The 26,530-nt window shown below is 44.3% G+C and overlaps 2 protein-coding genes and 1 long non-coding RNA gene across 3 annotated transcripts in view; 1 reads left to right on the top strand and 2 right to left on the bottom strand.

Annotated features, from left to right (window-relative positions):
• The window catches only part of LOC139577767 (uncharacterized), a 37,898-nt gene extending 36,157 nt beyond the window's left edge, over positions 1-1,741 (top strand). Inside the window, exon 2 of the long non-coding RNA XR_011675401.1 lies at positions 929-1,741. This is a non-coding gene — a long non-coding RNA (uncharacterized lncRNA). The remainder of the gene's footprint in view (positions 1-928) is intronic.
• The window catches only part of LOC139577724 (CD5 antigen-like), a 226,618-nt gene that overhangs the window by 73,636 nt on the left and 126,452 nt on the right, over positions 1-26,530 (bottom strand). The gene's annotated exons all lie outside the window — the stretch shown is intronic.
• Positions 10,973-18,886, bottom strand: LOC139579780 (CD5 antigen-like). Its single transcript, XM_071408601.1, has 5 exons — positions 18,661-18,886; positions 13,813-13,842; positions 12,550-12,855; positions 12,146-12,424; positions 10,973-11,479 (listed from the first exon to the last, which is right to left on the bottom strand). The coding sequence occupies exons 1-5, from the start codon at positions 18,884-18,886 to the stop codon at positions 11,151-11,153; spliced, it is 1,170 nt and encodes a 389-aa protein (XP_071264702.1). The 3' UTR covers positions 10,973-11,150.

Here is a 26,530-nt window from a genome sequence, read left to right as displayed (position 1 = left end):
GATGGCTGGTTGACTGCAGACAGGTTACACAGTATCAGCGTAGGTGTTAGGCTGTTTCTGCTCTCCTCCCAACTACTAATGGAATTGTCCTGCCAATGCAACATATGAAAATGTATCCACTCACTACTGTAAGTCTCTCTGGATAAGAGCGTCTGCTAAATGTGATCTGATTAGCGGCTGTCTGTCAACCAATAGCCTACTATGCTGTGTTATTAGCTAGAGCTAGACAGTCTGAGTACACTACATCCTGAATGGCCACGAATATGTGTGTCTGAAATGAACCTTTAAGTTCAGTTGGAGCTGAAACGACGGACAGATATCTCGATTGAGGATAATGTCAGTATTTAGCTAAGTTATTAGCTGTTGTGCTCACCAAAGGAGTAACAAAGTGAAAATGTAGATCTCAAAGCCTCAGTTCCGGGAGAGTCGTGGGTGAAACCATTCACCTCAGGAAAAGGGGTGATGTAAATATTTATGTTTCCTTTCATTATGTGTTACTGAATTCATAAAAATATTTGCTGCCATTGTAGTAAGGTTGGTAATACGAGAGGTCTTTGGACTTACCATTTTTGTATTATTTTCTTTGAAAGAACAACTAGTGTGTTTTGAGTGCTTCTCCCCTATTTGGGCAGTTGGTCTTCCCGCTCCTCAGTCTGAGAGATATTCTGAGAGCAGGTTCGAGTCCTCTTCCTCTGTACATAAAAACTGTTTAAAACTGTATAACACAATAGTGGTTTTGGAAAACTGGTTCATATATCCTAAAGTCAATAGCGAATGTGGCTATGTATATTTTTATTTTGCCGTTCATGAATTGAAGACCTATTTCAGCAAGTTAACCAGGTTTTTGCTGTCTTAGCTAGCCGTGTTAATGACGAGCTAACTAGCACCGTTGGTCACTGCACTACAATGTCACGCCAGCTATTGCCAGTGTGGGGTTTTATAAAGGTTTTTTGACATGCTTAACTAACTATAAGCTAGTAGGGCTTCTAATGCATTAAAGTTTGAATTGCTGACTCCTGCATTTTCCATTGTTCTCACTTTTACCAGTGCTCAGGGCCCAACCATGAATATCAGCCTGAAATGTGTGTGTGTTAAAAGGAGAGAAGCAACAAATGTATCAGTAGTGTGAAGCTGTACTGTGTGACCGAGACTGTGCTAATCTTAGAGAGACACAGGAGGGGGGTTAATCAGGAGACTGCTGACTATGGTGTATAATAGACAATAATAACCCAATACTATAACACATGTGATTGAATATTGTTGCAACTGTTGGCCTTGGAGCCTGGGTGTCTGTGTGTGTGTGTGCTGGAAGTAACAGTTAGCTCAGATAAGAGTGCTGGGAAGCTGTGGTTAGCCTTGAGCGAGAACAGTGGCCATTGTATAACAGGTGTGAATAGCTCAGACAATATTACAGAACTGTCTGACCTCAGTCTTTGGGGTGAAGGAGCGTAATCTACACAGCAACAGCGTCGGGACATCACATGCGCTAAGGGGCCAGGACTGGCTTAAGGCGCCAACACCAACGATAGGCTGGGTGAGTCTAAACCACGCCCAGTCTCTACTCTGACAGGCTGGCTCGGAAGCGGGAACTATCTCTGTCATGAGTATATATTATAATATCTTTGTCAGGAACAAGTGTCTTCTCTGTTTTTCATCCTGCGTGATGTTACAGTGAACCTGTATATACGGAAATTGCATTTGCCATTTATTACTTAGTTAATAAAAAGTACATAGCATACAATTAGTGACTCATTGTCATACTTGTCCTTATACCAGATTGAATTGACGCAACCCTAACACCAGCAGGTGATTTACTAGCAGGTGACTTATTGAAATATTAAGTGAATGTTTATTTTCTTACTACCTTAAAACGTTTATATAAAAGGGTTGTACTTGTGCTCTGTATTTATGGATTAATATCACTTCACATTGAGGGTGTTGTAGCGACCCGCACAGACAGCGGTGTGTTAGGCTATTAGTGGGTTGTGTTGTACCAGTGTTCGCGGGGTCCGACATGCCAATCAAACTGCTAAGTGCCAATCACGGGAATGCCTGGTGGTTGGCGGAGTGGCGTGGAGGGGGGTTGGGCAGGGGGATGGCGCATTGGAAGTTAAGACCAGGTTTAGCCATTGTTCTTTCCCTTACGCCTGACCTTCACAAGAGATGGTCACGTTTGGCGTGGGCTACGGCCAAACAGTAGCCTGTGTAAAGTTGGGTTAATCAACTCAATCCTCTGTCTGGACATTTGTTCCTTTATGATCGAGTCAGTATGTATCACTAAGGTTACTGTTGCTCCTATCTAACAGATATCTTGTGTCCTACCTAACCATGTATCACTACTGTTGCTCCTATCTAACAGATATCTTGTGTCCTACCTAACCATGTATCACTACTGTTGCTACTATCTAACAGATATATTGTGTCCTACCTAACCATGTATCACTACTGTTGCTCCTATCTAACATATCTTGTGTCCTACCTAACCATGTATCACTACTGTTGCTCCTATCTAACAGATATCTTGTGTCCTACCTAACCATGTATCACTACTGTTGCTACTATCTAACAGATATATTGTGTCCTACCTAACCATGTATCACTACTGTTGCTCCTATCTAACATATCTTGTGTCCTACCTAACCATGTATCACTACTGTTGCTCCTATCTAACAGATATATTGTGTCCTACCTAACCATGTATCACTACTGTTGCTCCTATCTAACAGATATCTTGTGTCCTACCTAACCATGTGTCACTACTGTTGCTCCTATCTAACAGATATCTTGTGTCCTACCTAACCATGTGTCACTACTGTTGCTCCTATCTAACAGATATCTTGTGTCCTACCTAACCATGTATCACTACTGTTGCTCCTATCTAACAGATATCTTGTGTCCTACCTAACCATGTATCACTACTGTTGCTCCTATCTAACAGATATCTTGTGTCCTACCTAACCATGTGTCACTACTGTTGCTCCTATCTAACAGATATCTTGTGTCCTACCTAACCATGTGTCACTACTGTTGCTCCTATCTAACAGATATCTTGTGTCCTACCTAACCATGTATCACTATTGTTGCTCCTATCTAACAGATATCTTGTGTCCTACCTAACCAGTGAACGTGTGGCTGTGACCGTCCTGTCAGTGCCTATCATCACGGTTTGATTTATTTTACTGCAGGTATACTTTTCTGTATTTATTATTTTCTAAACACATCGCATGTATACTATACAATCACTTTGTCGATTCAGTCTGAGAGCAGTGAACATGTGACTGTCCTGTCAATGCCCGTCATCACTGTTTGATATATTTTACTGCAGATAAAAACTGAGTCAACCTGAAGTGTGGGTGTCCGTGTGCCTTTCTTCTGGGGGGCTATGTGAAGTTGGTTACACCAGGTGCCTGTATTACAGAAACACTGCTAATCCAACAATAGTGCTAGGTGCCTGTACTACAGAAACACTGCTAATCCAACAATAGTGCTAGGTGGCTGTACTACAGGAACACTGCTAATCCAACAATAGTGCTAGGTGGCTGTACTACAGAAACACTGCTAATCCAACAATAGTGCTAGGTGGCTGTACTACAGAAACACTGCTAATCCAACAATAGTGCTAGGTGGCTGTACTACAGGAACACTGCTAATCCAACAATAGTGCTAGGTGGCTGTACTACAGAAACACTGCTAATCCAACAATAGTGCTAGGTGCCTGTACAACAGAAACACTGCTAATCCAACAATAGTGCTAGGTGCCTGTACTATATAAACACTGCTAATCCAACAATAGTGCTAGGTGCCTGTACTATAGAAACACTGCTAATCCAACAATAGTGCTAGGTGCCTGTACTACAGAAACACTGCTAATCCAACAATAGTGCTAGGTGCCTGTACTACAGAAACACTGCTAATCCAACAATAGTGCTAGGTGCCTGTACTACAGAAACACTGCTAATCCAACAATAGTGCTAGGTGCCTGTACTACAGAAACACTGCTAATCCAACAATAGTGCTAGGTGCCCGTACTACAGAAACACTGCTAATCCAACCAATAGTGCTAGGTGCCTGTACTACAAAAACACTGCTAATCCAACAATAGTGCTAGGTGCCTGCACACTTGAATTTAAGGGGAACTACTCTCAAAAATCTAAATTTCTTAGATTTTTCCCAAACCTCAATTGTGGTCTCCTGATGTGGTTTAAGCATTATTATGGACTTAGAACACACAATTGTATTGTTTTTCTGTTTAAAAAAAGTCTGATTTTGAGAACAAAAACCTGAATAAAATTAGAGAAATTTTGAAACCTGTGAATTTCTGACTCAGTTTCTCTGTTTCAATAATAGTAATACTATTATCCTACTGAACAGTACAGCTTGGGTTGGTCTACTATTATCCTACTGAACAGTACAGCTTGGGTTGGTCTACTATTATCCTACTGAACAGTACAGCTTGGGTTGGTCTACTATTATCCTACTGAACAGTACATCTTGGGTTGGCCTACTATTATCCTACTGAACAGTACAGCTTGGGTTGGTCTACTATTATCCTACTGAACAGTACAGCTTGGGTTGGTCTACTATTATCCTACTGAACAGTACAGCTTGGGTTGGTCTACTATTATCCTACAGAACAGTACAGCTTGGGTTGGTCTACTATTATCCAACTGAACAGTACAGCTTGGGTTGGTCTACTATTATCCTACTGAACAGTACAGCTTGGGTTGGTCTACTATTATCCTACTGAACAGTACAGCTTGGGTTGGTCTACTATTATCCTACTGAACAGTACAGCTTGGGTTGGTCTACTATTATCCAACTGAACAGTACAGCTTGGGTTGGTCTACTATTATCCAACTGAACAGTACAGCTTTTACTAAATTAGAGTACTGTGTACCCACTTCTCCAGGCACCACTACACCACTGACCTACACAGCTTTCAACATACCAGTATTTAGTTTGGAAACTTTCAAAATATATGCCGGTATAAATAATACAATATTAAAATACGTCAAATTATCAATTTATTTGCTTCAAAAGTGGTTGAAATGCTGTGAAAAACAGTTGTACTGAACTACAGTGCTAAAATAATAGATATTCTCAAAGTTGATCTTGTCTTTGCAGGGGGACTCTTATTTAGAAGAAAATAATCTGATGTTTTGCTGCTAGCAGAACGGTAATATAGGCTTCTAACCTCAACTATTTGTACGTGTGCTGCGAGGTACAAACTGCAGAGATCTCTATAGAGTGAGATCATAAATAGGTTATTTCCACAAGGGGGCGACAAACGCCAGTTAATATTCCAGAATAGAGCACCACAGAATTTATAGGCTCCCTTTGACAATGGTCAATTTGGAGATCCTCAGGCCTGGGCCAGGGGTGCGTCCCAAAAGTATTTACTGCTTCCTGAAGTGTGCACTCGTTCACTACTCCCCATGAAGTGTAAAAGCATTGGATTGGTGAAGGCGTAGGTTATAGCATGAGTTTCCATACTAATCAATTCCTGTCAAATCCTGTCCATGAAGGGAGGTGAGCATGCGCACACTTTGGGAGGAGAGGAGAGGCAGACGTTTCCCCAGCCCAGGTATGCAGACGTTTCCCCAGCCCAGGTATGCAGACGTTTCCCCAGCCCAGGTATGCAGACGTTTCCCCAGCCCAGGTATGCAGACGTTTCCCCAGCCCAGGTATGCAGACGTTTCCCCAGCCCAGCACCACTTCAACAAATACCAATCAATCAATATATCATCAAATCCTTTATGATTAGACAATTTTACTTCAGGCGTTTCAGTGGTGGTCTGGAACAAAATCCTGCAAAGCCTGTATCTCTCCAGGGTTGGTGGGTGACTGTATCTCTCCAGGGTTGGTGGGTGACTGTATCTCTCCAGGGTTGGTGGGTGACTGTATCTCTACAGGGTTGGTGGGTGACTGTAACTCTCCAGGGTTGGTGGGTGACTGTATCTCTCCAGGGTTAGTGGGTGACTGTATCTCTCCAGGGTTGGTGGGTGACTGTATCTCTCCAGGGTTGGTGGGTGACTATCTCTCCAGGGTTGGTGGGTGACTGTATCTCTCCAGGGTTGGTGGGTGACTGTATCTCTCCAGGGTTGGTGGATGACTGTATCTCTCCAGGGTTGGTGGATGACTGTATCTCTCCAGGGTTGGTGGGTGACTATCTCTCCAGGGTTGGTGGGTGACTGTATCTCTCCAGGGTTGGTGGGTGACTGTATCTCTCCAGGGTTGGTGGGTGACTGTATCTCTCCAGGGTTGGTGGGTGACTGTATCTCTCCAGGGTTGGTGGGTGACTGTATCTCTACACACACCAGGACAACAATACATCATAGTCTATGGAGGATAAATAACTACACACCAGGACAACAATACATCATAGTCTATGTGGAGGATAAATAACTACACACCAGGACAACAATACATCATAGTCTATGGAGGATAAATAACTACACACCAGGACAACAATACATCATAGTCCATGTGGAGGATAAATAACTACACACCAGGACAACAATACATCATAGTCTATGTGGAGGATAAATAACTACACACCAGGACAACAATACATCATAGTCTATGTGGAGGATAAATAACTACACACCAGGACAACAATACATCATAGTCTATGGAGGATAAATAACTACACACCAGGACAACAATACATCATAGTCTATGGAGGATAAATAACTACACACCAGGACAACAATACATCATAGTCTATGTGGAGGATAAATAACTACACACCAGGACAACAATACATCATAGTCTATGTGGAGGATAAATAACTAAACACCAGGACAACAATACATCATAGTCTATGTGGAGGATAAATAACTAAACACCAGGACAACAATACAGCATAGTCTATGTGGAGGATACATAACTACACACCAGGACAACAATACATCATAGTCTATGTGGAGGATAAATAACTACACACCAGGACAACAATACATCATAGTCTATGTGGAGGATAAATAACTACACACCAGGACAACAATACATCATAGTCTATGGAGGATAAATAACTACACACCAGGACAACAATACATCATAGTCTATGGAGGATAAATAACTACACACCAGGACAACAATACATCATAGTCTGTGTGGAGGATAAATAACTACACACCAGGACAACAATACATCATAGTCTATGGAGGATAAATAACTACACACACCAGGACAACAATACATCATAGTCTATGTGGAGGATAAATAACTACACACCAGGACAACAATACAGCATAGTCTATGTGGAGGATAAGTAACTACACACCAGGACAACAATACATCATAGTCTATGTGGAGGATAAATAACTACACACCAGGACAACAATACAGCATAGTCTATGTGGAGGATAAATAACTACACACCAGGACAACAATACATCATAGTCTATAGAGGATAAATAACTAAACACCAGGACAACAATACATCATAGTCTATGGAGGATAAATAACTACACACCAGGACAACAATACATCATAGTCTATGTGGAGGATAAATAACCACACACCAGGACAACAATACATCATAGTCTATGTGGAGGATAAATAACTACACACCAGGACAACAATACATCATAGTCTATGTGGAGGATAAATAACTACACACCAGGACAACAATACATCATAGTCTATGTGGAGGATAAATGACTACACACCAGGACAACAATACATCATAGTCTATGTGGAGGATAAATAACTACACACCAGGACAACAATACATCATAGTCTATGTGGAGGATAAATAACTACACACCAGGACAACAATACATCATAGTCTATGTGGAGGATAAATAACTACACACCAGGACAACAATACATCATAGTCTATGTGGAGGATAAATAACTACACACCAGGACAACAATACATCATAGTCTATGTGGAGGATAAATAACTACACACCAGGACAACAATACATCATAGTCTATGTGGAGGATAAATAACTACACACCAGGACAACAATACATCATAGTCTATGGAGGATAAATAACTACATGGATGTCTTCTCTTCTCTCTTTCTGTTTGTTTGTAGTTTCTCACTGTTTGAATTAGCAGGTGTTATTATTAGCCCCTCATCTGTGTGTGAGAAAGAGATATAAAGACAGACAGAAAGATAGACACAGACAGAGAGAGACACAGAGAGCGAGAGAGAGAGAGACAGAGAGAGAGACAGACAGACAGAACAGTCCCCTAAGCAAGCTGGACTTGGGGCTCTGTTCACAAACACAAACAGACCCCACAGAGCCCCAGGACAGCAAACATATTAGACCAAACCAAATCATGAGAAAACAAAATATAATTACTTGACACATTTGAAAGAATTAACAAAAAAAAAGAGAAAACTAGAATGCTATTTATCCCTAAACAGACAGTACACAGTGGCAGAATACCTGACCAATGTGACTGACCCAAACTTAAGGAAAGCTTTGACTATGTACAGACTCAGTGAGTTAGCCTAGCTATTGAGAAAGGCCGCCGTAGGCAGACCTCAAATCAAATTTTATTCGTTTTGCGCCCCTAACCAACAATGGTGGAAACTGAGCTGCACTTCCTAACCTCCTGACAAAATTTATGACCAGCTAATTCATACTGTATGTTGTAGTCTGTCCAAGAGGGGAATCACACAGACTGATCTCAGTTAATTCATACTGTATGTTGTAGTCTGTCCAAGAGGGGAATCACACAGACTGATCTCAGTTAATTCATACTGTATGTTGTAGTCTGTCCAAGAGGGGAATCACACAGACTGATCTCAGTTAATTCATACTGTATGTTGTAGTCTGTCCAAGAGGGGAATCACAAAAGACTGATCTCAGTTAATTCATACTGTATGTTGTAGTCTGTCCAAGAGGGGAATCACACAGACTGATCTCAGTTAATTCATACTGTATGTTGTAGTCTGTCCAAGAGGGGAATCACACAGACTGATCTCAGTTAATTCATACTGTATGTTGTAGTCTGTCCAAGAGGGAAATCACACAGACTGATCTCAGTTAATTCATACTGTATGTTGTAGTCTGTCCAAGAGGGAAATCACACAGACTGATCTCAGTTAATTCATACTGTATGTTGTAGTCTGTCCAAGAGGGGAATCACACAGACTGATCTCAGTTAATTCATACTGTATGTTGTAGTCTGTCCAAGAGGGGAATCACACAAGATTGACAGCCTGTAATTTTATTAAAAGCATTCAGTTGATTACATGGCAGTTTAGAGAGCAACATCATAACAATAATCTACATCATAATCTATATCATAACATTTATAATCAATAACATCATTATCTATATACTACTAACAACATCATAACAATAATCTACATCATAATCAATATCATAACATTTATAATCAATAACATCATGAGAGGTAAACAACAACAACAAACCCCTTTATAATTTTTTTTTTCAAAATACAAAGAATGAACAGATGATTATAATAATACATGAATTAATAATGAAAAACTTCAAGATAAAGAATCTAAGAGACACTAAATAAGATAAAGAATCTAAGAGACACTAAATAAGATAAAGAATCTAAGAGACACTAAATAAGATAAATGAAGACAAAAGCAAAAAGCAATACATTCTGGAACGCAAAACAGACGTAATTGAGCTACTCGCTTAAAATAATCAAAACCCCAAGTTTACCCAAACCCCATGTTACCCAAAACCCCATGTTACCCAAAACCCCATGTTACCCAAAACCCCATGTTACCAAAACCCCATGTTACCAAAACCCCATGTTACCCAAAACCCCATGTTACCCAAACCCCATGTTACCAAAACCCCATGTTACCAAAATACCATGTTACCCAAAACCCCATGTTACCCAATACCCCATGTTACCCAAACCCCATGTTACCAAAACCCCATGTTACCAAAACCCCATGTTACCCAAAACCCCATGTTACCCAATACCCCATGTTACCAAAACCCCATGTTACCAAAACCCCATGTTACCCAATACCCCATGTTACCCAAACCCCATGTTACCAAAACCCCATGTTACCAAAACCCCATGTTACCAAAACCCCATGTTACCAAAACCCCATGTTACCCAAACCCCATGTTACCAAAACCCCATGTTACCCAAACCCCATGTTACCAAAACCCCATGTTACCCAGAACCCCATGTTACCCAAACCCCATTTTACCAAAACCCCATGTTACCAAAACCCCATGTTACCCAAACCCCATGTTACCAAAACCCCATGTTACCAAAACCCCATGTTACCCAAAACCCCATGTTACCAAAACCCCATGTTACCCAAAACACCATGTTACCCAAACCCCATGTTACCAAAACCCCATGTTACCAAAACACCATGTTACCCAAACCCCATGTTACCAAAACCCCATGTTACCCAAAACCCCATGTTACCCAGAACCCCATGTTACCCAGAACCCCATGTTACCCAAAACCCCATGTTACCCAAAACTCCATGTTTCCCAAAACTCCATGTTACCCTGGTGGTAAAAACCAAACTAAAAGGAATAATGGTGGTTGCAGTCACTCCTTTTAGATTTCTTCCAAGGTTCTAGAAAGATAAACTCATTCTGAACTTGTTATTAAAATTAGAACCACTTCAGGTTTGTCACCACATTTTAAACACCAGTCCACTGCTGACCATCGATTTAAAACACAAAACTGACTTAAGATCAGCATGTAGGGTCAGCTTCATTCTACTCCTACTCCGTCCCCTGGGCTGCTCTCTCCTCTCCCGGTCCAGCTTCAGCTCTGGAGCTCAGAGAGACCATCTCCATGGCATTGACATAAAGATCCATGCTGCTCACCCTGTTCACTCTCTTCTGCCTCCTGGTGGGCTAGGGAGACACAGCACCAACAGTCAGACATTTACTCTCTAGTATCTCCATTCTCTCTCCCTCCCCCTCACCCTCTCCCTCTCCCTCTAGTTTAAATGACTTGTAACGTCTGAGTAAATGTCTTTACCTTGTAGTACAGGTAGGAGGTGGTGATGGCTGTCAGTAGGAGCAGCAGCACTACAACGTGTCTGATGATGAAGGCTGGCAGAGGAGAGGCTGCAAACAGAAACACCTTTGATGAGGGGACTGATCATCATCACATAGATCTGTGGGAAATCTGTCAATGACAAAGGTATAAGTCTGGTTCATGTTCAGTTACCTGTGACGGTGAGGGAGAGGATCTCACTCTCAGAGGAGAAGTTATGAGAGAAAACATAATTGTCATAAACACAGCTGTAGTTCCCTTGGTGGGTGTCATCTGCAGCAGGGAAGAGGAAGGCAGCAGAGTGATTGACAGCTGGCTGGATCTGGGTTCTGTTGGAGCCGGTGAACGTGAGGAGGAAGGAGCCTCCTGGGTACTGTGGCTGAGTGGAGCAGGTGATGGTGAAGCTGTAGCCCCTGAACACCTCGGGCCCCTGGTGGCCCCTGGAGACCCCTCCCATTGAGTCAGTCAGGGAGATATCAGGCTGGACCAGGAGATCTGTAACAATAAAAGAGAAGAAGAAAAACCTCTTCAACTAGTTTCCTATAGATATGACAATAACATCAGCATGTAACAGTGCTAGCCACCCTCCCTCACAGGGCAACATGAGTAGTGGGCCTACAGTCACTGAGACAACATATGTTGATATCAGGCTTAAGCGGGACATCTGGAACAAGAGGAGAGAAAAAGAAAACGTAGCTCCTCAACTACTTTCCTCATTTAGATATGACAATAACATGACATGTGACAGTGGTAGTGAGTAGAGACGTTCACTGAGATAACACTCAAATTCAAAAGCATTCTGGGATATTTAAGTTGCATTTGAATGAAGGAGATATAATACATGGACAAAAGTATGTGGAACTCAGCAGTGAGTTTTACAACAGAGGATTATTTTTACGCTCTACGTGGTTCAGCACTCGGCGGTCCGTTCTGTCAGCTTGTGTTGTCTACCACTTCACGGCTGAGCCGTTGTTGCTCCTAGACGTGCCACTTTAAGTCACTGAGATCTTCAGTAAGTCCAATCTACTGGCAATGTTTGTCTATGGAGATTGCATGGCTGTGTGCTCAATTGTATAAACCTGTCAGCAATGAGTGTGGCTGAAATAGCAGAATCCACACATGTCCACATACTTTTGGCCACATAGTGTGTCTTGTTATTACCTGAGCAGATCACTGTGAGTCCAGGAAGGAGATAATACATTCTGGAACACTCCCTCAGTGAAGACTCAGACCCAGAACAGGAAACTCCAAACCCTCTGGTGGTGTTTCCAGGTATTACTGAAACAGTGGAGCCACAACCCAGCTGTCTACACACTACTGCAGCTACATACTCCTGGTCCTCGTCCTCAGTTCCCACAGTCCTCCACTCTCCCTGGTCGTACCACTCCACTCCACCAGCACAGCGACTGCCTCCTCCCACCAGCCTCACATCATCAGGCTCTGAGAAAAGAAAAGAGAGAGACAGTAATCTTACTATTTTCTCACTAAAACACACCTATATTGTCTCTCATATTCTTCACTCCAGGTGAGAAACAATGTTGATTGAGTGACAAACTGTTTCTTACCTGAGCAGGTGAGTCCAACAACATTACCAGGTAGGCAGGTGTTGTTTTCTCTGTCTGAGGTGTCACAGTCCAGGAGAAGGGACTCTTTGCCTTTACACTGGAACTCTTTATCCCAGGTCTGACCCTCACCTCCTCCATAGAGCCCCCCCTGTAGAGCTGCAGGAGCCCCACAGCCAAACTCCCCACAGACTACCTCTGCATCCTGCCAGTCAAAGTCAGCTTCACACACTGAGGCCCAGGACTGATTGGACTTCACCTCCACTCTCCCAGAGCAGAGACCAGCTCCATCCACAAGACGCACAGACTCTGGAGAAAAAGAGTTGGTTGAACATTCAATCAGTTTTGTTGATGACACTGTCAAGGACTAAACACAAATATGTTGGATAAAAGATTGTAGTTTACTATGTTTGATTCTGCAAGGGGTAGAAATGGGTTCCTAGTCACTCAGCATAGGGTTGGGAATAATGCAGGCAGGAGACAGGAATAAGTTCACTTCACTTTATAGAAAATAAACAGCTGGACATCCATCAGGCAGCTTCACTTCAGTACCATCTGAACTACAATGATCTGCCCATGAACATCTCCCATAAACCAATATGACAAACACAAATAAATGTTTAAATACATCTGACATCTCTCCCTCTATTTAAATTAAAAACACATAAAACATGATACATGGTAATAATGTCTAATCTACAAATAAATCTCTCAATAGGACCAGTCTCTTACCTGAACAGGTCACATGATGATAATATCCACCATTACAGAAACCAGGTCCTCCTGTGATGTCACACTGTCTAACAGAAGACTCATCTCCATCACATCTCAATAGTGTGACTCTTCCATCTTCAACCAGAGTTCCTCTAGATTCAGCTACAACATCCCCACAGTCCAGCTGTCTACACACAACCTTAACATCTCTTATCACTCTCCACCACCTAGAACATAGACCTGACCACTCTCCTCTGTAGAAGACTTCCACTGTCCCAGAACAGGAACTGGTCCCATTCACCAGTCTGACTGATCCTGCAGCTGTAAACAGCAGAGAGGAAAACACAGTGGTGAGGACAGATGGTGACAGTGATTCTGTTATTCTAACAGCAGTAATGCTTTGTGGTTGACAAGTATTAGTAGTTCCATAAAACAATACTTGTTATTGGGTTTTAGAATGGTGTGTTTGGACACATGAATTTCTCCATGTGTGATAATAAAGTTGACTAATATTGAACTGCTATAATCACTGTAGATTTATACTCTACCTACCTGGTGGACTGACGCTTTGAGCCTGGAGATCTGAGGAGAAAGAGAGAGACAGAGGAGAAAGAGAGAGAAAGAGACAGAGAGATAGAGAGAAACAAAGGAGAAAGGGAGGAGACAGAGGAAGATAGAGGCAGAGACAGAGGAGAAAGGGAGGAGTCAGAGGAAGAGAGAGACAGAGGTTAAATGAACATCAACATCAACATGACCTTTCATGATGTGATGGGAAGACAGGCTTATCGTTGGTATGGCGCAACAACACCCACGTGTACATACACTATATATACAAAAGTATGTGGACACCCCTTCAAATTAGTGGATTCTATTTCAGCCACACCCCTTCCTGACAGATGTATTAAATCAAGCACTCAGCCATGCAATCTCCATAGACAAACATTATCAGTAGAACGGCCTTAATGAAGATCTCAGTGACTTTCAACATGGCACCATCGAAGGATGCCACCTTCCAACAAGTCAGTTTGTCAAATGTCTGCCCATACATTCCTCTTCCATGGAAAGGTTCATGTATTGACGCAGATTAGTTTATATATCATTTATTACACTTGCTTTCGTCTGTTTTTTAAATCATTCATTTCATAGGACAGGGTCAAGCTGAGCTGATCCAAGAGTGGAAAAGGTTACTGATTGTGATGACATCACTGGTGAGAAGTCAGTTATGAAAAGATATTGAGTTGACTGCATGTTAGTCTGTCAGCCCCATCTCTGTTGATATCTCCCTCTCTCTCCATCTCCCCTCATCCAATAGCCACACAAAGTAGTTTGTGGTGTGTAGAAATACAGATAAACCTAGGGTATGGCTAAATGGGGTGTATAGAAATACAGCTAAACCTAGGGTATGGCTAAATGGGGTGTGTATAAATACAGCTAAACCTAGGGTATGGCTAAATGGGGTGTATAGAAATACAGCTAAACCTAGGGTATGGCTAAATGGGGTGTGTAGAAATACAGCTAATCCTAGGGTATGGCTAAATGGGGTGTGTATAAATACAGCTAAACCTAGGTTATGGCTAAATGGGGTGTGTAGAAATACAGCTAAACCTAGGGTATGGCTAAATGGGGTGTGTATAAATACAGCTAAACCTAGAGTATGGCTAAATGGGGTGTGTAGAAATACAGCTAAACCTAGGGTATGGCTAAATGGGGTGTGTAGAAATACAGCTAAACCTAGGGTATGACTAAATGGGGTGTGTATAAATACAGCTAAACCTAGGGTATGGCTAAATGGGGTGTGTAGAAATACAGCTAAACCTAGGGTATGGCTAAATGGGGTGTGTAGAAATACAGCTAAACCTAGGGTATGGCTAAATGGGGTGTGTAGAAATACAGCTAAACCTAGGGTATGGCTAAATGGGATGTGTAGAAATACAGCTAAACCTAGGGTATGGCTAAATGGGGTGTGTAGAAATCCCCCCACCAGATAATTTACTGTACTTAAAAACTCTATAATACTATTTGGAGAAATGCAAAATTAACAAAAATGCCCCCAGACATGAATTATCACTGCAATAGTAGGTTTATATTAGGTTTAAAGGTCTGCGGAATGGATGTACAACGTACTACTCAACCTCATCATACAGAGGCTACATTGACTCATTTATTCTACTGGTGGAACAGTACAATGAAATAGATGAATTATACACACTTCAATGCTGACTTCAAATACCCACACCAATGTGTAAGTAACCAGAGCATAAAGCAGCTGACTGTGAATATAAACTATGCCAGATAAATCCTGTATATGTATTGAAATAAAAGGCACACATCAAAATAATTAATTAGGCCTTCAATCGACAAGGACGCATAACGACAAACCGAAAAGAATGAATAAAATCATGATATACAAAATGAAAATCTACACATTAATGTAAAAATCCACAGAAAGCCACGCATTCCTTTACTTTACAGTGTTCAATAACACTAATGTGTGATAACAATTTTTTTAAACAAATGTTTCATTTTGGTGTTATAATAAGATTGGTAGCAACATTGAAAACTGTTCTGGAAATCTGTTGCAGCTCAAGTCGACTACACAATAACAATGCAATGCTCTCTCTAAGGGCTAGCTGGCTAGCAAACGTAGCAACACACAATAATACCATGCAATACTCTCTCTAAGGGCTAGCTAGCTAGCAAACGTATAAACAAACAATAATACTGTAACGACCCAGGATTGTGTTCTGTGTTTGTGGGTGTGTTATGGTTCTCATGGCTACTAGCAGGGGTTAAATATGTCAGGACAGATGGAAAGGTTGGGGGGGTATGATGGGTAATACCGCGGGATTTGGAAATGCATAAATAGGGATTACTGTCTCATTGTTCTTTCTCTTCTGTTCGGGCCTTGATCTGTTCCTATGAGAGTGACTCTTAACCCGACAGGGTAACATTGTGTACGTTCGGCATTTAGCGGCGTGGGTTGTGGCCGGAACAATAGCCCAGTTTATGAATAAACCTGTGTTCTGACCTGCACACCTAGAGTCCGTCTCTTTTCCCTTTATGACCCAGCCGGGTCATTACAATACCATGCAATGCTCTCTCTATGGGCTAGCTAGCTAGCAAACGTAGCAACACACAATAATACAATGCAATGCTCTCTCTATGGGCTAGCTAGCTAGCAAACGTAGCAACACACAATAATACAATGCAATGCTCTCTCTATGGGCTAGCTAGCTAGCAAACGTAGCAACACACAATAATACTAAAAACAATATCAGCATGTGAAGTAGCTAGCTAGCTGTTAAATCACCTAAACAAACTGCACTATCAATTTTGAAATCTGCAATTTCAACCTGCAGATCGATGTGCCTCACAGAGTGGAGTCTAACATAACAGATGTAGTTTTGAGGAGAAGGGAAACGTTGCCCATATAACGTCAACGGGCCACGCGGTGCATTCTGGGTGATTCTCGGTCAAGGAGTGCTCTACTTCAAGGAGTGAATGGGATTCTATTGGGCGTCAGCTCAAAAACCCATCATTACCATGAATTTAGTCAACTAAAAGTATACATTTACATATCTTTTCTGAGATGTGAGAAAATTAACTTGCTCTTTTTAGTATCGTATAGCATTGCAATTGTGAAATTACGTACCTTCGAGGAAAAATAGGCGCGTTTCTCGACACAAAAGATGGCACCGAAGAGGATGGCTGACATTTTACCTGCCCGTAACCATTTATTTATTTTTTTGCGTTGTTTGTAACTTATTTTTTAACCTACTCAAATCAAATCAAATTGCATTTGTCACATTCACATGGTTAGCAGATGTTAATGCAAGTGTAGCGAAATGCTTGTGCTTCTAGTTCCGACCTTGCAGTAATCTAACAATTTCACAACAACTACCTTATACACACAGGTGTAAAGGAATGATTAAGAATATGTACATATAAATATATGGATGAGCGATGGCCGAACAGCATAGGCAAGATGCAGTAGATGGTATAGAGTACAGTATATACATATGCGATGAGTAATGTATGGTATGTAAACATTACATTAAGTGGCATTGTTTAAGTGACTAGTAATACATGTATTACCTCCAATTATTAATTATTCAAGTGGCTAGAGATTGAGTCTGTATGTTGGCAGCAGCCACTGAATGTTTGTGATGGCTGTTTAACAGTCTGATGGCCTTGAGATAGAAGCTGTTTTTCAGTCTCTCGGTCCTAACTTTGATGCACCTGTACTGACCTCGCCTTCTGGTTGATAGCGGAGTGAACAGGCAGGCCTTCCTGTGACATCGGGTGGTGTAGGTGTCCTGGAGGGCAGGTAGTTTGCCCCTTACGGTTGTGGGCGGAGCAGTTTCCGTACCAGGCGGTGATATAGCCCGACAGGATGCTCTCGATTGTGCATCTGTGTGTGAGTGTTTTTGGTGACATTCCAAATTTCTTCAGCCTCTACCCACACGCTGTCTGTGTGGGTAGACCATTTCAGTTTGTCCATGAAATGTACGCTGAGGAACTTAAAACTGTTCACCTTCTCCACTACTGTCCCGTCGATGTGGATAGGGGCGTGCTCCCTCTGTTGTTTCCTGAAGTCCACGATCATCTCCTTTGTTTTGTTGACGTTGAGTTTGAGGTTATTTTCCTGACACCATACTCCGAGGGCCCTCACCTCCTCCCTGTAGGCCGTCTCGTCATTGTTGGTAATCAAGCCTACCACTGTAGTGTCGTCTGCAAACTTGATGATTGAGTTGGAGGTGTGCATGGCCACGCAGTCATGGGTGAACAGTGAGCTCAGGAGAGGGCTGAGAACGCACCCTTGTGGGGCCCCAGTGTTGAGGATCAGCGGGGTGGAGATGTTGTTTCCTATCCTCACCACCTGGGGGCGGCCCGTCAGAAAGTCCAGGACCCAGTTGCACAGGGCGGGAGGGTCCCAGGGTCTCGAGCTGAATGACGAGTTTGGAGGGTACTATGGTGTTAAATGCTGAGCTGTAATTGATGAACAGCATTCTTACATAGGTATTCCTCTTGTCCAGATGGGTTAGGGCAGTGTGCAGAGTGATTGCGAATACCTATTGGGGCGGTAAGCAAATTGGAGTGGGTCTAGGGTGTCAGGTAGGCTGGAGGTGATATGATCCTTGACTAGTTTCTCAAAGCACTTCATAAAGACGGAAGTGAGTGCTACGGTGCGATATTCGTTTAGCTCAGTTACTTTAGCTTTCTTGGGAACAGGAACAATGGTGACCCTCTTGCACGTGGGGATAGCAGAAAGGGATAGGGATTGATTGAATATGTCCGTAAACACACCAGCCAGGTGGTCTGCGCATGCTCTGAGGACATGGGTAGGGATGCCGTCTGGGCCGGCAGCCTTGCGAGTGTTAACATGTTTAAATGTTTTACTCACGTTGGCTGCGGTGAAGGAGAGCCCGTAGGTTTTGTTCGCGGGCCATGTCACTGGCACTGTCTTGTCCTCATAGCGAGCAAAGAAGTTGTTTAGTTTGTCTGGGAGCAAGACATTGGTGTCCGCGACTGGGCTGGTTTTCTTTTTGTAGTCCGTGATTGACTGTAGACCCTGCCACGTATGTCTCGTGTCTGAGCCGTTGAATTGCGACTCTACTTCGAACATAATGTTGCTGCCACCGTCTCTTATGACTAAAAATAACTTCTGGACACCAGAACTGTGATTGCACACAACGAACTGCAAGAAGCTTTTTCCTTTAACTTCTTGGTGACAGTATTTTCACATCCGGATGAAATGCATGCCCAAATTCAACTGCGTGCTACTCATCCCCAGAAGATGAGATATGCATATTATTAGTAGATTTGGATAGAAAACACTCTGAAGTTTCTAAAACTGTTTGCATCATGTCTGTGAGTATAACAGAACTTATTTAGCAGGCGAAACCCTGAGGACAAACCATTCAGATTTTTTTTTTTAGGTCACTCTCTTTTCAATGGGTTTTCATTGGGAATCCAGATTTCTAAGGGACCTTCTTGCAGTTCCTAGCGCTTCCACTGGATGTCACCAGTCTTTAGAAATTGGTTGAGGTTTTTCCTTTGTGTAATGAAGAAGTACGGCCATCTTGAACGAGGGTAACTTGAAGTGTACTGTTCGATAGAGGCGCTTGACCAGAAAGCATGCTACAGTTTGTTTTCCTCCTGTATCGATCACAAATCATCCCGTCTTCAATTTAATCGATTATTTACGTTAGAAAAATACCTAACATTGTATTACATAAGTAGTTTGAAATGTTTTGCCCCGTCTACCAACGTGACGGTGGGCAAATGTTGTCATCAAAGTCTGGCATTCTCTGTGTTTATGGTGCTTTCAAGACAACTGACAACTCAGATGTCTTGAAGGTCGGCTCATGATGACGTCAGGTAGTAACTCTAGAAAGAGGCCCGAATTCCCGACTTGACCGTTCAAAACTTATATTTTCCCAGTCGGAGCTCGTTATTTCCAGAGTTCCCAGTTGTCTTGAACTCACTGAAGTCAGATTTCACAGTTCTGAGTTGTTTTGAGCGCAGCAGAAATCATATTGGATTGACAGCACGGCCAATGTTGAATGCTCATTAATGTCTTAATCGACGGATTACCTCTTATCCGCCTGTAGTCCCCATATGCCATCATTTGGGCATCTCAATTGTCAGTAGAAACCACATTTGTTTTAGCAAGTCAGCCATATAAGCAATTTTTTTCTAAAAGGCAGTAAATGAGGTTGAATGAACTGTTTCGCTGCCAGACAAGGCTCCGCTGACAGCCAGGTGTTGCACTGGTATAGTGCAATTCATGTATTGTTTAGTGTTTTGTTGTGTACTGACTTTGCTGGATTGCATCCCACATTTGTTGTTGTTGTTGTTGCCCTCACAAACATTTACGTGCTACAATCACAACTGCAGCTGGCCGAGAGGGTCCTAGTGGAGCCGACTGGCTGAGAGGGTCCTAGTGGAGCCGACTGACTGAGAGGGTCCTAGTGGAGCCGACTGACTGAGAGGGTCCTAGTGGAGCCAGCTGGCTGAATGGGCCCAAGTGGAGCCGGTTGGCTGAGAGGGCCCAAGTGGAGCCAGCTGGCTGAATGGGCCCAAGTGGAGCCGGTTGGCTGAGAGGGTCCTAGTGGAGGCTGCTGTCTGAGAAGGCCTTGCTGGAGCCGGTTGAAATAGAGGGCTCGATTGGAGCCAGCTGGCTGAGAGGGTCCTAGTGGAGCCGGCTGGCTGAGAGGGCCCTAGTGGAGCCGGCTGGCTGAGAGGGCCCTAGTGGAGCCGGCTGGCTGAGAGGGCCCTAGTGGAGACGGCTGGCTGAGAGGGCCCTAGAGGAGCCAGCTGGCTGAGAGGGCCCTAGTGGAGCCGGTTGTCTGGGAGGGCCCTAATGGAGCCGGTTGGCTGAGAGGGCCCTAGTGGAGCCAGCTGTCTGAGAGGGCCCTTGGGGAGCCTGCTGGTTGAGAGGGCCCTAGTGGAGCCTGCTGGTTGAGAGGGCCCTAGTGTAGCCAGCTGTCTGAGAGGGCCCTAGTGGAGCCAGCTGGCTGAGAGGGCCCTAGTGGAGCCAGCTGGCTGAATGGGCCCAAGTGGAGCCGGTTGGCTGGGAGGGACATAGTGGAGCCGACTGACTGAGAGGGCCCTAGTGGAGCCGGCAGTCTGAGAGGGACATAGTGGAGCCGTCTGACTGAGAGGGCCCTAGTGGAGACGGCTGGCTGAGAGGGCCCTAGAGCCGGTTGTCTGAGAGGGCCCTAGTGGAGCCGGTTGGCTGGGAGGGCCCTAGTGGAGCCAGCTGTCTGAGAGGGCCCTTGGGGAGCCTGCTGGTTGAGAGGGCCCTTGGGGAGCCTGCTGGTTGAGAGGGCCCTAGTGGAGCCTGCTGGTTGAGAGGGCCCTAGTGGAGACGGCTGGCTGAGAGGGCCCTAGTGGAGCCGGCTGGCTGAGAGGGCCCTAGTGGAGCCGGCTGGCTGAGAGGGCCCTAGTGGAGCCGGCTGGCTGAGAGGGCCCTAGTGGAGCCAGCTGGCTGAATGGGCCCAAGTGGAGCCGGTTGGCTGGGAGGGACATAGTGGAGCCGACTGACTGAGAGGGCCCTAGTGGAGCCGGCAGTCTGAGAGGGACATAGTGGAGCCGTCTGACTGAGAGGGTCCTAGTGGAGCCAGCTGACAGAGAGGGCCCTAGTGGAGCCAGCTGACAGAGAGGGCCCTAGTGGAGCCAGCTGACAGAGAGGGCCCTAGTGGAGCCAGCTGACAGAAAGGCCCCTAGTGGAGCCGGCTGGCTGAGAGGGCCCTACTGGAGCCGGCTGGCTGAGAGGGCCCTAGTGGAGCCAGCTGGCTGAATGGGCCCTAGTGGAGCCGGCTGGCTGAGAGGGCCCTAGTGGAGCCGGCTGACTGAGAGGGCCCTAGTGGAGCCGGTTGTCTTGGAATGTTCTGATGGAGCTGGCTGCCTGGGAGGGCCCTAGTGGAGACGGCAGTCTGATAGGGCCCTAGTGGAGACGGCAGTCTGAGAGGGCCCTAGTGAAGCCGGCTGACTGATAGGGCCATAGTGGAACCACCTGACAGATAGGGATCTAGTGGAGCCGACTGACTGAGAGGGTCCTAGTGGAGCCGACTGACTGAGAGGGTCCTAGTGGAGCCGGTTGTCTGAGAGGGCCCTTGTGGAGCCGACTGACTGAGAGGGTCCTAGTGGAGCCGACTGGCTGAGAGGGCCCTTGTGGGGTGTTTTTTGTTGTTGTATATTGTTAACATTTTATTTTATATATAATTTATCTTTTGAATGTTTTATGTTTTTAATGTTAACTGTTTGTGATTGTTGAGGGAGATAAGAAATGAACATAACATGATCTTCCATGATGTGATGGGGAAGACAGGCTTATCATTGGTATTGTGCAACAACACCCACGTGAACACACATCCCCCTTCCATGTGAAGCTCTCTTTGCAGATGAGTTTACAGTATATCTCATTTAATACATCAGCTTTCTGTTACTTTCTCAATAGTTCCAGAGGTCAGAGGTCAAGCTGAGCTGGGCCAATAGCGGAAAAGATTACAGGGTAGGATGACATCACTGGTGTGAAGTCAAAATATATCTCCCTTCCTTTACTGTTTCTCTCTACTCCACTACTCACTCTCCCCTACCCTCCTCTCTCCTTCACAAATCTCTCTCCACTACTCTCTCCCCTACCCTCCTCTCTCCCTACCCTCCTCTCTCCCTACCCTCCTCTCACCTCCACCCTTCTCTCTCCCCTACACTCCTCTCTCCCCTCCCCTTCTCTCACATCAACACTCCTTTCTCCCTCACAAATCTCTCTCTCCCCTTCATCCTCTCTCCTCTCAAATCCTCTCTCCCTACCCTTCTCTCTCCCATACAATACTCTTTGCTATACCCTTTTCACTCTATCTTCCTTCCTCTCTTTTACCCTTCTCTCCCCCCTAACCTCATCTCTCCTCTACCCATCTCACTATCCTACCATCCTCTCTCGTCCACAACTCTCTCTCCCCTACACACCTCTCTCCTCTTGAATCCTCTCTCTCTACCCTCCTATCTCCTCCACCCTACTCTATCCCCTACCCTCCTCTCTCCCCTCCCCTTCTCTCTTCCCTACCCTCTACCCCCTAACCTCCTCTCTCCTCTGCACTTCTCGCTCTCCCCTACCCTCCTCTCTCCTCTACACTCCTCTCTCTCCTACCGTCCTTTCTCCCCTCCCCTCCCATTCTCTCTCCCCTACCCTTTCTCCCCTATCCTCCTATCTCCCCTCCCCTTCTATCTCTCCTCCTCCACAAACATTTCTCCACACCCCTCTCTCTTTCATCTCTCTCTCTCTCGCTCTCTCTTGCTCTCTCTCTTTCTCTCTCTCTTTGTGACATATAGTGTTTGACCTGTTGATTTTGACTCAGCTCATAGACCTCTATCATCTACACCCCTCCCTTCTCCTACTCTAACATAACACCAATATAATATATACTCTCATTCATTTACATAGAGACAGATACAATCAATCATTGACACACTGAATATACAACAGTCAGATGCATGACACCATCACATCTTAACTGACATTAGTGCCTGTCCCCAGATGGACAGTTAGGCTACAGTAAAGTACATTTACAGGTGATCACATCATTGTCCTGCTTTGAGACACATTTTTACTGTCTGCTTCCAGTTGCATGTTCTTTTACTAGCCCTGCAAATGGTAATATATCTTACAATATCAAAACATATCTCAGTAACTGTCACAAGTGTATATCAGCATCCTACCTGTGCTCCAGAAAAGGATGGTCAGTATCACTGCAGGTATCATATCTGTATCTAACTGGGGCTCCACTGACATATACAAGTCACTGTCATAAGGTTTGGACTGAAGAGTGGAAAATACTGCTCGGCTATATGACTTCTATGTCATTAGTTCGTTAGGTCAATGATGTGAGATAAACTTCTTAGCATCTTATCTTAGATCAGTGGTTGAACACACTACAGCAAACTGAAAAACTCCACAGGAAACTGCTGACAGAGCAGAAAAGTTCACATAGTGTGTCCTATAATATCACCTCTAACTTTCTACTGCTTGAGTTCACCTCTTATAGAATATTGGCTTAATGTTCCAGCACCTCAATATAAACAGTACCAGCACCCAAAATGAGTACTGATGAGGTCTTATGTTAGAGCAGGAGAAGGGGGGATGTGGTGTAGAAGCTAGAGGCCTGTTACCCAAGTCAACTCTACAGGCCTGATGCTATATGTCAGGGTCAGGCTGGACTGGGCCAAGAGAGGAACAGGTTACTGGTTATGATGACATCACCGGTGAGAAGTCTGTGAAGAAAAGATGAAGGGGAGAGGAAGGAGGAGAGGAGAGGGAGGAGAGGGGGAGAAAAGAGGAGAGAGAGAAGAGGAGGATGGGAGAAAGGGAGAGGAGAGGGAGGAGAGGGGGAGAAAAGAGGAGAGAGAGAAGAGGAGGATGGGAGAAATCGGAGAGGAGAGGAGAGGAGAGAAGAGGAGGATGGGAGAAAGGGAGAGGAGGTACTGTTTGTCTCCCACCGTTCCACTCAGAGGACTCTACCTTCTGTTATCAAGTGGGCGTTTCCACTATATTTAGTTTACCAGTCATTTCAGTGAAGGGAACAAGTGCACACTTTAGGAGAAAGGAGGGATAATTGGTTTAATTCTAGTCTAATTGGATAATTCTAGTCTACAGTCCTGCGTCTGTGTCACCAGATTATCACCTAGTGGCCATAAGAGGAACTGTCCTGTCAGTGTGTTTTTACTTCTGGCTCAAAACAACACATGACCTGCATACATGATATGATTCATGTGTGAGTACTAAAAGCATGTGAATATAGTATATTATAGTATATTTATTATATATGTGGGTCTGATAAGTAAACACTCTTAATGTTTGCTGTTTTATCACTCAGAAGAACATTGGACACTATGTAACCAAACACATGTGAAACCTCATGATATGAGTGATAAGAAGTGTTTAAAAAGGTGAGTTCTGAACCCTGTAGACTACTGCACTACTTCTGAAGAAGACCAGAGTCATTTCAGAATGAAGACTGCTATAGTTCTGACGCTGTTGCTGTTCTGTCTGTCTGGGGCCTGGACTCAGGGAGAGAGTGGAGGGGTGACTAGTAGTTCTGTCTGTCTGTCTGTCTGTCTCTGGGATGGACTCAGGGAGAGAGTGGAGGGGTGACTAGTAGTTCTGTCTGTCTGTCTGTCTGTCTGTCTGGGGCATGGACTCATGGAGAGAGTGGAGGGGTGACGAGTACTTCTGTCTGTCTGTCTGTCTGTCTGTCTGTCTGTCTGTCTGTCTGTCTGTCTGTCTGTCTGTCTGTCTGTCTGTGGCATGGACTCAGGGAGAGAGTGGAGGGGTGACTAGTAGTTCTGTCTGTCTGTCTGTCTGTCTGGGGCCTGGACTCAGGGAGAGAGTGGAGGGGTGACTAGTAGTTCTGTCTGGTCTGGTCTGGTCTGGTCTGGTCTGGTCTGTCTGTCTGTCTGTCTGTCTGTCTGTCTGTCTGTCTGTCTGTCTGTCTGTCTGTCTGGGGCATGGACTCATGGAGAGAGTGGAGGGGTGACTAGTACTTCTGTCTGTCTGTCTGTCTGTCTGTCTGTCTGTCTGTCTGTCTGTCTGCAGTATATACACTAAATCAACAAAAGTATGTGGACACCTGCTCGTCAACCATTTTGTTGGTCCCCCCGTTGCTGCTATCACAGCCTCAGAGTCTGTGGAGGCTTGGCCTATTAGTGGTAGATTTTTGGAGGGACCCTTGTCCCTACAGCCAATCAGTGAGCAGCTTCCCTTCCCCTACATCTCAGGCAGTTCTGTTACTCACAACACTCCCCCTGCTTTCCTCAACAATGGAACAGCTTCCCTTCCCCTACATCTCAGGCAGTTCTGTTACTCACAACACCCCCCCTGCTTTCCTCAACAATGGAACAGCTTCCCTTCCCCTACATCTCAGGCAGTTCTGTTACTCACAACACCCCCCCTGCTTTCCTCAACAATGGAACAGCCCACTGAGCTAAAGCCTTGCCATTACAAATATGTTTTAAAGGAGCGGGACATTTTTTACAATGAGGAAATAATATTTCATGTTTTACACGTACCTCAGCCATCATTGTGAATGGTGTCTTATGCAGTGACAAAATTAGATTTGCTGATGCAGTAAATCTAATACTTAGGTGTTTTTAGGCATGAAAGGTCTGCGGTGATTCCGTGGTTATTAGTTACTGACCTTGGAATACATTTCTGGCCATGCTGGCAGGGTCTGAATCAAACCCAATGACCACCTGGCACACTGACAGGGTCTGAATCAAACCCAATGTCCACCTGGCACACTGACAGGGTCTGAATCAAACCCAATGTCCACCTGGCACACTGACAGGGTCTGAATCAAACAAAATGACCACCTGGCACACTGACAGGGTCTGAATGTTAAGGGGAGGGAAGATTGGTCAAGATTGGTCAAGAGGTCCCGTGTGGCTCAGTTGGTAGAGCATGGCGCTTGCAACGCCAGGGTTGTGGGTTCATTCCCCACGGGGGGACCAGGATGAATATGTATGAACTTTCCAATTTGTAAGTCGCTCTGGATAAGAGCGTCTGCTAAATGACTTAAATGTAAATGTAGTCTGTTCATTATATACATCTACATGATGTATTGTTACACCATGTAGGAGCAGTATAGACCTAGTCTGTTCATTATGTACATCTACATGATGTATTGTTACACCATGTAGGAGCAGTGTAGACCTAGTCTGTTCATTATATACATCTACCTGATGTATTGTTACACCATGTAGGAGCAGT

Source organism: Salvelinus alpinus, chromosome 6, assembly GCF_045679555.1.
Source record: "Salvelinus alpinus chromosome 6, SLU_Salpinus.1, whole genome shotgun sequence".
In the NCBI taxonomy this organism is placed as follows: Eukaryota; Metazoa; Chordata; class Actinopteri; order Salmoniformes; family Salmonidae; genus Salvelinus; species Salvelinus alpinus.
The sequence above is the reverse complement of the archived record's forward strand: the minus strand, read 5'-3'. Positions and strand labels throughout refer to the sequence as shown.